Source organism: Theropithecus gelada, chromosome 20 (assembly GCF_003255815.1).
Source record: "Theropithecus gelada isolate Dixy chromosome 20, Tgel_1.0, whole genome shotgun sequence".
Taxonomy (NCBI): Eukaryota; Metazoa; Chordata; class Mammalia; order Primates; family Cercopithecidae; genus Theropithecus; species Theropithecus gelada.
The window spans coordinates 38,792,127-38,808,570 of NC_037688.1; the positions used below are offsets into that span (position 1 = coordinate 38,792,127).

General features: G+C 49.8%; 1 protein-coding gene across 1 annotated transcript in view; it reads right to left on the reverse strand.

Annotated features, from left to right (window-relative positions):
- Nucleotides 1-16,444, reverse strand: part of PKD1L2 (polycystin 1 like 2) — a 108,166-nt gene that overhangs the window by 32,409 nt on the left and 59,313 nt on the right. The window contains exons 24-31 of the mRNA XM_025370608.1: nt 14,268-14,498; nt 11,640-11,741; nt 11,364-11,542; nt 9,175-9,321; nt 7,107-7,306; nt 5,255-5,472; nt 4,424-4,640; nt 906-1,134 (exon numbers count right to left, since the gene is read on the reverse strand). Of these exons, the coding sequence (XP_025226393.1) occupies nt 906-1,134; nt 4,424-4,640; nt 5,255-5,472; nt 7,107-7,306; nt 9,175-9,321; nt 11,364-11,542; nt 11,640-11,741; nt 14,268-14,498 (1,523 nt within the window). The remainder of the gene's footprint in view (nt 1-905; nt 1,135-4,423; nt 4,641-5,254; nt 5,473-7,106; nt 7,307-9,174; nt 9,322-11,363; nt 11,543-11,639; nt 11,742-14,267; nt 14,499-16,444) is intronic.

A 16,444-nucleotide genomic window follows, 5' to 3' on the forward strand; every position in this document is an offset into this window, starting at 1 on the left:
CCTTGTCATACTTATTTCATCTGCCCCCCAGCCCTGTTTTGTTTTTGTTTTTGGCTGGAAAATTTCAACATAAATTCCAGACATAATACAAAATAATTCCTAATCACTTCAGAATGCATCTCAAAAGTGGCATTTTTGCCAGGCGTGGTGGCTCACGCCTGTAATCCCAGCACTTTGGGAGGCTGAGGCAGGTGGCTCACTTGAGGTCAGGAGTTCGAGACCAACCTGGCCAAAGCAGTGAAACCCCATCTCTACTAAAAGTACAAACTTTAGTTGGGCATGGTGGTGTGCACCCGTAATCCCAGGTACTCAGGGAGGCTGAGGCAGGAGAATCGCTTGAACCCGGGGGGCAGAGGTTGCAGTAAGCCGAGATCACGCCATTGCATTCCAGCCTGGGTGACAGAGCAAGACTCTGTCTCAAAAAAAAAAAACAAAAGAAGAAGCCATTTTTCTTACTGAATTATGATACTGTTTTCACACAACAAAATTAACAGTAATTTTTAAATGTCATCTAGTAACCTGTCTGTATTCAAAGTTCACTGGTTATCTTAAAAAATGCATTTTAAGTTTGAATCAAGAGATAGGCATTATCATTCCCATTTTACAGATGAGGAAACTAAGTCTGAGAAGTTGAGGAGCTGGTCCAAAAGTGAAGTGCACAGATAGGAAATAGCCCATATGAACACTGTTGTAACTGTAAAGTGTGGTACAAAGGGCCCTGAGTGCCTTCCAGCAAATAGCCCTGTTCAAACCCGGCCTCCCTGAATGTGTGCAGGAATCCTGCATTGTTTCTGCCTGGGGACGTCTGGGTGGACATCCTTCCAAAGTTGTTCAGAATGCCCTTTCCAGAGGGCCCCAGGCTGGGGCAGGCAGACACCCACTCGGCACCCAGGGAAGTGGATTACCTGGCATGTGCAGGGGCCCAGGTGCCTGGCTGTACCCCCAGGCAGCCCTTCAGGGTCTGCAGCTGCCTGAGGGCCCGAGCATGGCTGTGGTGCTGGGGGAAGCCTTGGGGCCCCACCAGCCGCAGCTCTTGCTCCACGTGTTCCAGCTGAAGGTACAGACACTGCCTGTAGGCGCTGTCCTTCCAGGGGCCACTCCCTGCCACCTTGGGCTTGGGACACTGCGTTTTCTCTGGAGGACAAAGGAGAAAGCAATCAGCTCGTGCTGAGTCAAGAGCAAACCAGCTGCAATACAAACAACAGCTAGGTGTGGCAGCATGTGCAGGTGGGCCCGGCTACTCAGGAGGCTGAGGCAGGAGGATCGCTGGAAGCCCAGGAGGTCGAGGCTGAGTATTAAAAATGGTAGTAAAAAAAAAAGTGAGCTATGATGGCACCACTTCACTCCAGCCTGTGCAACAAAGCCAGACCCTGTCTCTCAACAAAACAAACACACCTCCCGCCACAAAACGCAACAGTAATAGTACCAGCTTCTGAGTATGAAAGACTTGCTACGTGCCAAGCCCTGAGAAATCTGAGGTTCAAAGAGACGGAGTAAGGTTTTAGGGTCACACAGCCAGTTAGGATTTGATGTTTCTCTTTTAGATTTTTTATCAGAGACATTCTGAAAATTTCCCTACACATCAAGAGAACAGAGGAGAATCCCACACTCATCACTCCAGCTACCACAGTGACCAACATTTGGCCAATCTTGGTCATCTCTTTTCTTCCCCTGGGTTGTTGTGGTTTTTTTTGCAGTGAAGTCTCACTCTGTCTCCCCAGCTGGAGTGCGGCAGTGTTATCTCAGCTCACTGCAACCTCCGCTTCCCGGCTTCAAGAGGCAATTCTCTTGCCTCTGCCGCCTGAGTAGCTGGGACTACAGGCGCCCGCCACCACACCTGGCTCATTTTTGTATTTTTAGTAGAGATGGGGTTTCACCACATTTCCCAGGTTGGTTCTAAATTCCTGACCTCAGGTGATCCGCCCGCCCCGGCCTCCCAAAGTGCTGGGATTACAGGTGTGATCCACGGTGCCCGCCCTCACCCCTCCACTCCCCCACCCCCCAGCCCAGAGCATTTTAAAGCAAATACTTTAATATGGTAAGACTTGAATGTAAACCCTGTTTTGTCTAGTGCCAAATATAGTGTAATCCTGTCCTGTTGTTGTTGTTGTTGTTGAGATGGAGTTTTGCTCTTGTAGCACAGGCTGGAGTGCAGTGGCACAATCTCAGCTCACTGCAACCTCCGCCTCCTAGGTTCCAGTGATTCTCCTGACTCGGCCTCCCGAGTAGCTGGGACTACCAGCATGTGCCACCACACCCAGCTAATTTTTGTATTTTTAGTAGAGATGGGGTTTTGTCATGTTGACCAGGCTGGTCTTGAACTCCTGACCCCAGGTGATCTGCTCACCTTGGCCTCCCAAAGTGCTGGGATTACAGGCGTGAGCCACCGCACCCGGCCAACACTCCTATTTTCTAAGGGAAGAAATGAAGTCTCAGAGAGGTTGAGCAACTTGTTTAAAGTTGCACTGCTGCTATCGCAGCTGGGAGATCCCAAGGTTCTGGCCGACTCCAAAGTTCACGTTCTTAAGGTCCAGTGTGTCCAGCTGTGAATTCCAAAACCCCCAAACTCAAGGTCAAGCATCTAGTGGAAGTCGAGTCCTGCAGGGATGACCTCCATAAGCAGCCCAAACCCAGCTCTCTGGGGCAAATTCTTTTTTTTCTTTTTTGAGATAGAGTCTTGCTCTGTCACCCAGGCTGGGGTGCAGTGATGCGATCTCAGCTCACTGTTGCCTACACCTCCCAGGTTCAAGTGATTCTCTGCCTCAGCCTCTCGAGTAGCTGGGACTACAGGTGCATGTCACTCTATCGGGGTGGGGCCAAGAATTATGAATTCAAATTGCTTCTTCTATAAGCCACACTTTTGTGTTCTAAACAAGGTTTAGATAGTGGCCACCCTTGTGTATTAAAAATAGTAGCATTCTAGGCCGGGCGCGGTGGCTCAAGCCTGTAATCCCAGCACTTTGGGAGGCCGAGACGGGCGGATCACGAGGTCAGGAGATCGAGACCATCCTGGCTAACACAATGAAACCCCGTCTCTACTAAAAATACAAAAAAAATTAGCCGGGCGTGGTGGCGGCGCCTGTAGTCCCAGCTACTCGGGAGGCTGAGGCAGGAGAATGGCAGGAACCCGGGAGGCGGAGCTTGCAGTGAGCCGAGATCGGGCCACTGCACTCCAGCCTGGGCGACAGAGCGAGACTCCGTCTCAAAAAAAAAAAAAAAAAAAAAAAAGTAGCATTCTAAACCCGCACAACTATCCTCCATGTTCCAGAGAACATTTCCATCAGTGTAGAAAGTTCTATCGTATGGCACTGGTCTAAATGGGAGGATGGACAGGAAAGAGGCAGGAAGGGAACAAGAAGACTAGTTGAAACTGGAATAATATGCCATGCATACATTTGTTTAGTGAAAACAAAACAATGTTACTGGGTTCTAGCTGGATATTGTTGCCAAAAGCTCTGAATTTGAGATCTGTTATCTCTGCCAAACAGACTAAGGAGTGTTAGAGAGGCATTAAAGACACAGTTACACAAAACTGAGACTTTCTCCCATTTTTTAGAGCTAGGGTCTTGCTCTGTCACCCAAGCTGGGGTGCAGTGACACTTGTAACCTCAAACCAGCTCGCTGTAACCTCCAACTCCTGGGATCAAGGGATCCTCCTACCTCAGCCTTCCAGATAGCTGGGACTACAGGTGCCCATTGAGATGGAGTCTTGCTCTGTTGCCCAGGCTGGAGTGCAATGCTGCGATCTTGGCTCACTGCAATCTCCACCTCCTGGGTTCAAGTGATTCTTCTGCCTCAACCTCCCAAGTAGCTAGGATTACAAACGTGCACCATCACGCCCAGCTAATTTTTGTATTTTTAGTAGAGATGAGGTTTCACCATGTTGGGCAGGCTGGTCTCGAACTCCTGACCTCAAGTGATCTGCCCACCTTGGTCTCCCAAAGTGCTGGGAATACAGGCGTGAGCCACCATGCTTGGCTAACACCTGGTTAATTTTTAAACTTTTTGTAGAGACACGTCTCCCTATGTTGCCAAGGCCGGTCTCAAATTCCTGGCCTCAAGCAATCCGCCCGCCTCAGCCTCCTAAAGTGCTGGGATCAGAGGCATGAGCCAGTGCTCCCAGCCCTTGATTTAATTAGGAGGATTGAAAATGAATAGAGAAAGGAATAACTTTTCCAGTCTGCAATTCCATGTTCTTTAATGGTTTTTCCTGCCCCGACCGTGGTCTTGTGTCCTGCCCCACACATTCAGGCAAGGATCGAGTTCAGCTTTGCACCCCAGCACTCTACAGAAGAAGGCACTGAGGTGTCAAGAACGGGGATCACCTGTCCATGGCCACGCAACTGGCTAGTGGCCCCTTTGCTATGTCTCTACCCAGCTCTATAATGCGGCTTCTCTTGGCACAGACATGTCCAGGGCTTACCTTTCATTTGTGATGACCCCACAGTGAGTGTTACGGGGTCCCTTCTCATTTTGGCTTCCTCCCAGAACACCTGCCCTGATGTGTTCTGTGGACAAATGACATCTTCCACCAAGGCCAGGAGACTGTTGATGTCCATCAAGTTCACTGAGTCCCAGCCCGAGGAGGGGTATGGCAGCTTGAGGGCTTTGAGGAGGGAGCTGACAATCCTTGACACATCCTGGTGGGGAAAGGGGCCACGAGCCAAGGTGAGGGGTGCAGCACAGGAGTCAAGAGCACACACCCTGGGCCTGGCAACCTGTGTAGGGAGCCCTGCTTTGCCCATTGAGATGTGAGAGTGACCTCCCTGAGCTTCCATTTGTCAGCTCTTAAATCCCTCTTCTACGGTTTGAACTCATTCCAGGCTGTACTCCAAAGCGGGGCAGACAGTAGGTGCTCAATGAAAGCTTATTGAATGCATGAATGCAGAGCGGGGAGATTCTGTCCATGGGCTTCCAGCCTGGGAGTCTACCATGAAGCCATAATTCTTTGCACATAGTAGATACTCAAAAAGTGTGTGTGTGTATGTGTGTGTGCACATGTGTATGTACGTGTCTGTGTGTCTCTGTGTGTGTGTGCATGTATGCATATGTGCCCCTGTGTGTTTGTGTGTGCATGTGTGTACAGATGCATGGGTGCATGCATGTTGCATGTGTATGTGTGTTTTCAGTTGATGAATTTTGGCATCTCATGCTTCCGGGCAACACAGGGCTGCTGGGCCTCAAGCCCCAGGCCTCACTCCGACTTCCGCTGAGGCTAGAGCACCCCCAACACTAGCTGAGGTTGAGGACCTGCCTTGGTCACTGTCTCAGGTGTCAGAAGGCCGTCCTCCACGGGCTGTGGGGAGGGAGTCAGGTGGGGGGACCCCTGGTCCCGTTTCTCAGTGTTCTGCTCCTTAGCGACCCAGGGACGGGCGTTCCGAAAGATCTGAACAATCAGGAGGTTGATGGGGAACATGAGGATAGAGCTCTCCAGGCCAATCATCACCTCCTGCCAGGTGAATTCAATTTTACCTGGGGAAAGGGAAGGAACAGGTCAAAGGGAGAGGCCACCGCCCAGAGCCCAGTCCCATCTGCCCTTTGTGGAAGGTGGCTGTGCACTGAAGGGTTAACCCTGCCCAACGCCAGGGAGGTCACCGCTCAGCCCTTGGAAGGTCCTGACTGCTAAGAATGTCTTTGTTTCCCTGGGGTCTTGGGACACACCAGATGGTTTGTGCTAACGATGAGATTTATGGTGGGGGCCTAGACCATATGGTGTCAGCTTGACCTCTAGAGGGGCTGGAGGTAGAGGCCAGCCATGTGGGTGTCAGTCATGCCTATATGTTGGAGCCCCAGTAAAAGTTCCAAATGGTGGCTGGGCATGGCGGCTCATGCCTGTAATCCCTGCACTTTGGGAGTCCGCGGTGGGTGGATTAACTGAGGGCAGGAGTTTGAGACCAGCCTGGCCAACATGGTGAAACCCCGTCCCTATTAAAAATACAAAAATTGGCCGGGCGCGGTGGCTCAAGCCTGTAATCCCAGCACTTTGGGAGGCCGAGACGGGCGGATCACTAGGTCAGGAGATCGAGACCATCCTGGCTAACACAGTGAAACCCCGTCTCTACTAAAAAATACAAAAAAATACCCGGGCGAGGTTGCGGGCGCCTGTAGTCCCAGCTACTCGGGAGGCTGAGGCAAGAGAATGGCGTAAACCTGGGAGGCGGAGCTTGCAGTAAGCTGAGATCCGGCCACTGCACTCCAGCCCAGGCGGCAGAGCGAGACTCCGTCTTAAAAAAAAAAAAAAAAAAAATTAGCTGGGCATGGTGGTGGGCTCCTGTAATCCCAGCTACTCGGGAGGCTGAGGCAGGAGAATTGCTTGAACTCGGGAGGCGGAGGTTGCAGTGAGCCGACATTGTACCACGGCATTCCAGCTTGGATGACAAGAGCAAAACTCTCTCTCTCAAAAAAAAAATTCTGAATCGCAAGGCTGGAGTGAGTCCCCCTGGTTGGCAATACTCCATGTGCACTGTCACACATCGTCAGAAGAAGTCAGCACCATCCACAACACCACTGGGAGAGGATGCTGGAAGCTCTGTGCCTGGTCTCTCCTGGCCCCTGTTCCATGTATCCCTTCCCTTTGCTGGTTTTAATCTGTATCCTTTCTGGGTTTTTTGTTTGTTTGTTTGTTTTGTTTTGTTTTTGAGATAGAGTTTTGCATTTCTTTGCCAAGGCTGGAGTGCAATGGCGAGATCTCAGCTCACTGCAATCTCTGCCTCCCAGGTTTAAGTGATTTTCCTGCCTCGGCCTCCTGAACAGCTGGAACCACAGGTGTGCACCACCACACCCGGCTAATTTTGTATTTTTAGTGGAGACGGGGTTTCACCATGTTGGCCAGGCTGGTCTCAAACTCCTGACCTCAGTTGATTCACCTGCCTTGGCCTCTCAGAGTGCTGGGATTACAGGCGAGAGCTACTGCACCCAGCTGTATCCTTTCGCTGCCTGTCCAGTAAACCGTAACTATAAGGACGATGGGTTCTGTGAGTCCTGCTAGTGGATCACTGAACTGGAGGGTGGTCTTGAGGACTCTGGAATGGCAGTGGCATTGCTGGAGCAGTGAAGGCTCAGGTCCACCAGCCACTAGCCCTGACCTCCGTGACACTGGGAATTACCCAAGTCCATCTTTTGCTCAGCCGGGTCCTTGGGGACCCCCCAGAACATGATGCTGGTCAGCATGGTGCACAGCAGCAGGGAGAAGCAGCAGGACACCCTCTGGACGCGGGTGAAGCTGCTGCGAGCACAGCGGCTGAAGATGGAATACCAGATGTGTCCATCCTGGAAGCCCGCGGAAGTCTTCATGAAAAACAGGTGGCTGCAGGCAGGCAGGGAGAGAGGGACAGGTGTTTAGGGAGACAGGAATGGGGGAAACCGGTCTCTGTGGCTCATTTTTGGGATGAGAAGGAGGAAGAGAGGCAGAGTTTGTTTCTTAGATTATTCACACTTTTTTTTTTTTTTTTTGAGATGGTGTCTTGCTCTGTCACCTAGGCTGGAGTGCAATGGCGTGATCTCGGCTCACTGCAACCTCTGCCTCCCAGATTCGAGCGATTTTCCTGCCTCAGCCTCCCAGGTAGCTGGGATTACAGGTGCCCACCACCACGCCTGGCTAATTTTTGTATTTTTAGTAGAGACGGGATTTTTCCATATTGGTCAGACTGGTCTCCCACTCCTGACCTTAAGTGATCTGCCTGCCTTGGCCTCCCAAAGTGCTGGGATTACAGGTATGAGCCACCACGCCTGGCCACATTTTTTTTAGATGGAGTCTTGCTCTGTCGCCAGGCAGGAGTGCAGTGGCGCGGTCTTGGCTCACTGCAACCTCCGCCTCTGGGGTTCAAGCGATTCTCCTGCCTCATCCTCCCGAGTATCTGGGACTACAGGCGTGTGCCACCATACCCAGCTAATTTATTTTATTTTATTTTATTTTTGTATTTTTAGTAGAGACAGGGTATCTACTACTATGTTGGCCAGGATGGTCTTGATCTCTTGACCTCATGATCCGCCCACCTCGGCCTCCCAAAGTCCTGGTATTACAGGCATGTGCCACTGAGCCTGGCCCCCTGGTTTTTTTTTTTTTTTTTTAGTGGAAGAAACACAGCACCATAGCAGCATCACTTAGAGTTAACAAGGAAGGCTCTGGAAGTTAGATTAGAATCCCAGACAGCCCTCTTCCCAGCTGTGTGACCTCAGGCAAGTTACTTTGTTTTTTCTACCTTAGATGACTTGTCTATAAATTAGGGCAAGTAATAACAGAAGCTACCTCACTGGATTGTTGAAAGGATTAAAAGTGATAATTTTGTAAAGCGTTCAATCAGTGTTAGCATTGTTATTTTTGCTATAATTTTAATATAATAATATAGCTAAAATACTATTAGTTTTGTTACAGTTAGATCATTGGAGTACAGTGGTTAAAAATCCCAGGCATGACAGAGTGCAGTGGCTTATGTCTGTAATCCCAGGACTTTAGCAGGGCAAGGAGAGAGGGTTGTTTGTGGTCAGGAGTTTGAGAATAGCCTCACCAATGTGGTGAAACCATCTCTAATAAAAGTACAAAAGTTAGCCAGGCGTGGTGGCATGTGCCTGTAATCTCAGCTACTTGAGTGACCGAAGCAGGAGAATCGCTTGAACTTAGGAGGCAGAGGTCACAGTGAGCCAATATTGTGCCACTGTACTCCAGCCTGGGTGACAGAGTAAGACTCTGCTAAAAAAAAAAAAAAAAAAAAAAAAAAAAAATCCCAGGCACAGCCAAGCACAGTGGCTCATGACTGTAACCCCAAAAGTTTGGGAGGCTGATACAGGAGGATCCCTTGAGCCCAGGAGTTTGAGACCAGTCTGGGCAATATGGTGAAATCCTATCTCTACAAAAACAGTTGGGCATGGTGGTGTATTTCTATAGTTCCAGCTACTCAGGAGGCTGAGGTAGGGGGATCTCTTGAGCCCAGAAGGCCGAGACCAGCCTAGGCAACATAGCAAGGACTTGTCTCTACTTTAAAAAAAAAAAAGCGAGGCACTGTGGTGCATGCCTGTAGTCCCAGCTGCTCGAGAGGCTGAGGTGAGAGGATCGCTTGATCCAGGGGGGTCGAGGTTGCAGTGAGCTGTGATCGTGCCACTGCACTGCAGCCTGGGTGGTGGAACGAGACCTTATCTCAAAAATAAAGAAAATAAAAATAAAGAAAAATAAAGTACCTGAATTGTTTTCTGTCTTGCTCCGTGGCCACAGGAAACACCTTGTCGAGGACACAATCTCCAACATTGATGGACAGCCAGGAGTTGCAGAGGAAATACCACTTCCGGTCCATCGCCAGGTCATAGACCAGCACCCGGCTCACATACCTGGATAAGGGACCCATAGTTTTTAGGATAAGGTGGAGCAGGGGAGGAGGCTTCCTTGGACATCACCACGGTAACAGCTTTGCAAACATGAACCCAAAGAACAAGAGCTCCTCAAAAAAAGAAACCATATTTTTCTTTGTTCTTGGTGCCTTAATCAAAATTGGCCTCGCATGAGGAGTTCAGCTACTGTAGAGAGCCATCTCTGGGAAGCTGCCATGTTTCCACAAAGACGCTGCAAAAGGGTGCATTTGGAGACCATTAACCTGTACACATGGCACCAAGCTCAGGGCCAGCATCCAGGCATGAGCAAGTAAAGCCAAATTGTCTAAAGTGTATGTATGTATGTGTTCAGGCAGGTGCAGGCTGGAGTATGCAGAACATGGTCCTCTCTGGCGTTTCTTTCTTACTTTTTTTAAATTTTAGACAGAACCTGGCTCTGTCACCCAGGCTGGAGTGCAATGGAGTGATCTTGGCTCACCATAACTTCCACCTCCCAGGTTCAAGTGATTCTCCTGCCTCAGCCTCCCGGATAGCTGGGACTACAGTTATACACCACCACACCCGGGCTAATTTTGTGTTTTTAGTAGAGATGGGGTTTCTCCATGTTGGTCATGCTGGTGTCAAACTCCTGACCTCAGGTGATCCACTCACCTCGGCCTCTCAAAGTGCTGGGATTACAGGCGTGAGCCACCATGCTCACCAGCCTCCTCTCTTGCGTTTCTAACCAAAGAACCACCATCTGTCTTGGGCTGAGGACTTTGTGGGTATCATCAAACCTGATTTAGGTCTTTGAGGTATGGGGAAGAATTGACATTATCTTGCCTATCCTGTGATGCCAGATCGAGCAGCGGTTTTCCCTGTTGCTACATAGCCAACAAGAACAGCAATGACGGCTGGGTGTAGTGACTCACGTCTGTCATCCCAGCACTCTGGGAGGCCAAGGCGGGCGGATCACTTGAGGTCGTGAGTTCGAAACCAGCCTGGCCAACATGGGGAAACCTCATCTCTACTAAAAATACAAAAAATAAATAAATAAAAATTAGCTGGGCATGGTGGCGCATGCCTCTAATCCCAGCTACTCAGGAGGCAGAGGCAGGAGAATCACTTGAACCCAGGAAGCAGAGGCTGTGGTGAGCGGAGATTGTGCCACTGTACTACCAGCCTGGGTGACAGAGTGAGACTCTGCCTCAAAACAAAACAAAACAAAACAACCGTAATGATAGCAACAGCCACTCTTCACTGAGCATTAACGATATAGTGGGGGCTATGCTAAGATGCTCTTGACATGCATTTTCTCATTTCAGGAAGGGCAGCCCTGTAAGAATGCAAAAGCCACCTCTGTCAAGGTCACAGGCTCTTCTGGGGCAGGTGAGATCCAGTGATGCAGTGCCTACAGAGATGAAGACCTGGGTGTTTCAACCCAATGTGGGACAGCTCCATAGCTGCCCAGTGGTGGACCACACTGCTGTTGGGCTGCATCACAGCTCAACTTTTCTGCCATTCTGCCTCCTTCCCTCCTTTCCCAGGTGCTGGTCCCAGGGCCCTGTAATAAATACCATGTGTATGCAACTCCATCTCAGAGCCTACTTCCCGGGAGCAACCTACAGCGGCCGCACTTAAGATATTAATGCTTAGTCCCGTAGGTGAATTCAAGTGCTATTGTTTTTCTAAAGCCGCCAGCTACTGACGGGTGGTCAGACTGGACACCACTCATCTGGGTCTCTCATTTTGGCCTCAGAATGGGGAGAACCTTGCTCCAAACTTGCCAGCTGTGTGACCTTGGGCAAGTCACAGGTTGATGCTGCAAAAGGGCCAAGGGTGGGGCTAGCACTGAAGGTGAGGCTGGCTTAGCTACTGATCCAGTTTGTGTGGACCATGAACCAGTGGGCTTTTCTGACCCTGGGTTTCCTCGTCTGTGAAACAGAGATCATTCTATGTGTCTTGCAGAGGCTTGTGAAGATCAGGAAGGAGGCAAATGTCCAGTGCCCAGCCCTGGGCCTGGCACTTGGTAGGTTCTCATGGTTTGTCTGCCCCCAGCTCACCAGGATGGCCGCTCCCCTGAGTTGTCATGCCACAGCCGGAGGTTCCGCAGTTCCCCCAGGGGGAACAGGGTGGAGAGAAGGAAGGCATCCACTGCTCCTCGCTCAAAAACCGGAGTGTCGGGATCAGACAGGTGGTGGGGTTCACTCTCTCCATCCAGGCCATACAGGGTGACAGTCACCTGAAATCCAGAGACTAGGAGTGGGCAACTCCACAGTGGCATAGCAGGGCTGGGTGGGACGTGCTGATCAATCAGCGGATCTTGCATGGGCAGGTACCTTTGAGGACGTGGCTGCCCCTCGTCGGTGTCCTGTGTAGACTGTCACCAGGTAGTGGTACTGAGCAAAGGGATCATTGTCTTCCAGCACTGTAACCTTCACCTGAAGAGAAGGGCAGCATTAGGAAGGCCTTGCTCAGTGGGTTCCCGCATCACCCACCAGCCAAGAAGGAGCTGACGATTCGTGACAATCATGAGTTGGGCAAAGCAAAATTACATGTGCCATTTATTCATCCCCTCGGGTGAGAACTGTTCTTCATAAAAGCAGGGTTTCAAGTGCAAAACACTGGGAAAATAAAAACGTGAAGTACGTTCTTTTCTTCCTCCTGTTTTGTCTTGTTTTGTTTTGTTTTGAGACAGGATCTCGCTCTGTTGCCCAGGCTGGAGTACAGTGGCATGATCTTAGTCACTGCAACCTCCGGCTCCCAGGTTCAAGTGATTCTCCTGCCTCAGCCTCCAGAGTAGCTGGGACTACAGGCGTGCGCCACCATGCCTGGCTAATTTTTGTATTGTAGTTAGAGACAGGTTTCACCATGTTGGCCAGGCTGGTCTGAAACTTCTGACCTCAAGTGATCCGCCTGCCTAAGCCTCCCAAAGTGTTGGGATTACAGGCGTGAGCCACCACGTCCGGCCCCAAAGTACATTCTTTATGAGATATGACCCCCATGTAGTTAAATTGGAAATGAACTTGATAAGCTGAGAATATTGAATGTTTGACCTGGTGAACCGAACAAACTCTGTACACAATGTATGATTTCTCATAACATTTGTAACCAGGTGGTGTTTCTGAGGGAATTTTAAAGAAATGAAACGTTAAGATAGTTTAGCAACAAATGAACTCATGGAGATAGAGAGTAGAATGATGGTCACCAGAGGCTGGGAAAGGTAGTGGGGGCTGGAATCAGGGGAAAGACGAGGTGGTTAATGGGTACAAAAATTAGAAAGAATGAATACGATGTAGGCCAGGTGCAGTGGCTTATGCTTGTAATCCCAGCACTTTGGGAGGCTGAGGCAGGTGGATCACTTGAGGTTAGGAGTTAGAGACCAGCCTGACCAATGTGGTGAAACCCTGTCTCTACCAAAAACACAAAAATTAGCTGGACATGGTGGCTGGTGCCTGTAGTCCCAGCTACTCGGGAGGCTGAGGCAGGAAATTGCTTGAATCCGGGAGGCGGAAGTTGCAGTGAGCAGAGATCACGTCACTGCACTCCAGCCTGGGTGACAGAGCAAGACTCCCTCTCAGAAAAAAAAAAAAAAAAAAGAATGAATAAGATGAATAAGATCTAGTATTTGATAGCACAACAGGGTGACTGTAGTCAATAATAACTGTACATTTAAAAATAACTAAAAGAGTATAATTGGGTTGTTTTGTAACACAAAGGATAAATGCTCAAGGACATGGATACCCCAATTACCCCAATGTGATTATGACACACTGCATGCCTGTATCAAAATGTCCCATATACCTCATACATATATATATGCCTACCATGTACCCATAAGAATTAAAAAAATTTTTTAAAGAATTTGGCAAAAAGAAAATAAAAAGAAATTAGCCAGAGTTGGCCAGAGGCTATAGTCAACTCCAAGATTCGCCATCCAGATCCCCTCCCACGGAGGGTTCATTGCCTCAGTTGATGGGGTCAAAAATGCAACAGCTACCTCTGTTGAGATTGTGCCCCCTTGGGGCAGCCAGCACCCAATGACCAAATGGCAGAGTGTCTGGGTGTGGTCAAGACCTGGGCATCTCAACTCGACTTGGGACAGCTCCGGTGCTCCCCAGGAGCTGGGCCGCGCTGTCACTGGGCTGCATCACAGCTCAGCTTCTTTCTCTGCCCATGCTGCCTCCTTCCCTCCCTTCCCAGGTGCAGGTCCCAAGCCCCCTTACTACACACCCTGCACACTCTGCATGCTCAACTTTGACTCGGAGTCTGCTTCCCGGCAACCAACCTACAGCAGAGGCACTTCAAGTATTAATGCTTAATCCCTTGGGTGAATCAAAGACAGCAGTATCAATGCTGAAACTATTATCTTATTAAATTTAACCCACATGAAATTCTGAGTGATGTTGCTTCACGGGAAGGGGTGGGAACGGAGAGACTTTCAGAGCTCTGTGACAATGCAACCTTGCATTCATTCATTACCTATTCTTCAGATAGCCATAAATATTGGCTGAAGTCCTACTATGTATGTGTCAGGCATACTGCATATATTGGAATTTTTTTTTTTTTTTTGAGATGAAGTCTTGTTCTGTTGTCCAGACTGGAGTGCAGTAGCATAATCTCGGCTCACTGCAACCTCCACCTCCCGGTTTCAAGTGATTCTCCTGCCTCAGCCTCCTGAGTAGCTGGGACTACAGGTGCCCACTACCACGCCCGACTAATTTTTGTATTTTTAGTAGAGATGGGGTTTCACCATGTTGGCCAGCCTGGTCTTGAACGCCTGACCACAGATGATCTGTCTGCCTTGGCCTTCCAAAGTGCTGGGATTACAGGTGTAAGCCACCATGTCCGGCTGGAAAAAATCTTAAGTAGACAAATACACTCTTCCCGTGACACCTAATATTATTTGAAAACAATGGAGTTTTCCCCAGGATGGTGTACACAGCACCAGTGGTTCTCAGCCTCACCTTGGCTTGATCCTGAGCGTCCTTCCTCCTCGCCCAGATCACCACCAGCACGTAGACCACGCACAGGCAGCCCACAGTGGTCACAACCACAGGGTTGTCCTCGAAGGTGGCAAAGAGCTCAGCAGTCTGGTGGATGTCAATGGCATTGGGCATCACCAGGAATGTGCTTCCGAAGAAGGTGAGGTGGTTGCAGAGGCAGTGTGTCTGGTAGGAGCTGGTCCGAGGCCCCACCTGCAACCCATAAAGGGGCCATCAGTGGAGACACTCGGAAAGCTCAACCCCGGCTTGCTGGAGCTCAAGGGAGAACGGTATTCCCTTTGAAGGGTGCACACTATATTGGTGTGTGGAGTGGGAAGACCGCTGGGAGACCAGCTTCAAAAGCCCCTATTGATCTTTTTTTTCTTTTTCTTTTTCTTTTTTTTGAGACAGAGTCTCACTCTGTCGCCAGGCTGGAGTGTAGTGGAGAGATCTTGGCTCACTGCAATTCCTGCCTCCTGGGTTGAAGCAATTCTCCTGCCTTAGCCTCCCAAGTAGCTAGGATTACAGGCATGCACCACCACACCCAGCTAATTTTTTTCATATTTTTAGTAGAGACGGGGTTTCACCATGTTAGCCAGGATGGTCTCAATCTCCTGATCCCGTGATCTGCCTGCCTCAGCCTCCTAAAGTGCTGGGATTACAGGAGTGAGCCACTGTGCCTGGACAATATTTTCTGTTTAATTAAAATATGCAAATATTATTATTTATAATATTTTTGTATCTATCATTCTCAGTGGACAACTGTGTATATGCTGCCAGTCTGCTTTGCCTTTTTTTTCTTCTTCTTCTTCTAAGACAGTATCTCATTCTGTCGCCCAGGCTGGAGTGCAGTGACACAATCTCGGCTCACTGCTGCAACCTCTGCCTCCTGGCTTCAAGCAATTCTCATGCCTCAGCCTCCCAAAAAGCTGAGATTGCAGGCATGCACCACCACACCTGGTTAATTTTGGTATTTTTAGTAGAGATGGAGTTTCGCCATGTTGGTCAGGATGGTCTCAATCTCCTGATCTCAAGTGATCTGCCTGCCTCCGCCTCCCAAAGTGCTGGGATTGCAGGCTTGCACCACAGCGTGGTTCACATCTGCAATACGAGCTTCTTGGGAGGCTGAAGCACAAGAATTGCTTGAATCCCAGAGGCAAAGGTTGCAATGAGCTGAGATCACACCACTGCACTCCAGCCTGGGCGACAGAGTGAGACCGTGTCTCAAAAAAATACATACATATTGCAAGTAAATTTGAGATCCCCTTTGTCCCTCATCCCCTATAGGCAACCATGATCACAAATTTGGCATTCACCCCTATGGTCTACCTGATGCTCATTCACAGGACAAATATTTGTGGGGTGCTAATTCTACGTCCAGCAACAGGCTAGGTGCTGAGAGGACATTGGTGTGACTAACTCATCCAGTTTGCCAGGGCCTTTCCCGTTTTTCACACGGAAAGTCCTGAGTCCCAGGAGCTCCTGCAGTCCTGGGCAAGCTGGGACCGTTGGTCAGCTTATGCCGAAAAGCAAAATAACCTGGCAGAACCACAGGAAGAGAAAGAGAAGGACGCAGGTTTGAGTCCTAAGCTGGCATCTCGGCACCAGGAAGGTGTGATGACACTTGGGCAGGTGGTGCCAGACAACATGGCCGGGCAGGAAGAGGACGGGAGTGAACCAGGGCAGGGGCTGCCATCTGTGCCCGTGCTTCACACCCACGTGGCCACCCCCAATCCCCCGGGAGCTCGCAATCACCCCCTAGGGGCATCTGGTGGATAAAGAAGATGTTTGGTTTGTTTGTTTGTGACAGTCTTGCTCTGTCGCCCAGGCTGGAGTGCAGTGGCATTATCTAGGCTCACTGCAACCTCTGCCTCCTGGGTTCAAGCAAGTCTCCTGCCTCAGCCTCCTGAGTAGCTGGGACTACAGGTGCCCACCACCACACCTGGCTAACTTCTGTATCTTTAGTAGAAATGGGGTTTCACCACGTTGGCCAGGCTGCTCTTAAACTCCTGACCTCAGGTGATCTGCCTGCCTCAGCCCCCCAAAGTACTGGGATTACAGGCTTGAGCCACTGCACCTGGCCCTAGATGTTAAGATTTGGGACTAGTCAGTTGAGTTTCCTGAGCCTTTGTTTTGTTCCCTGTAAAATGAGAGTCACA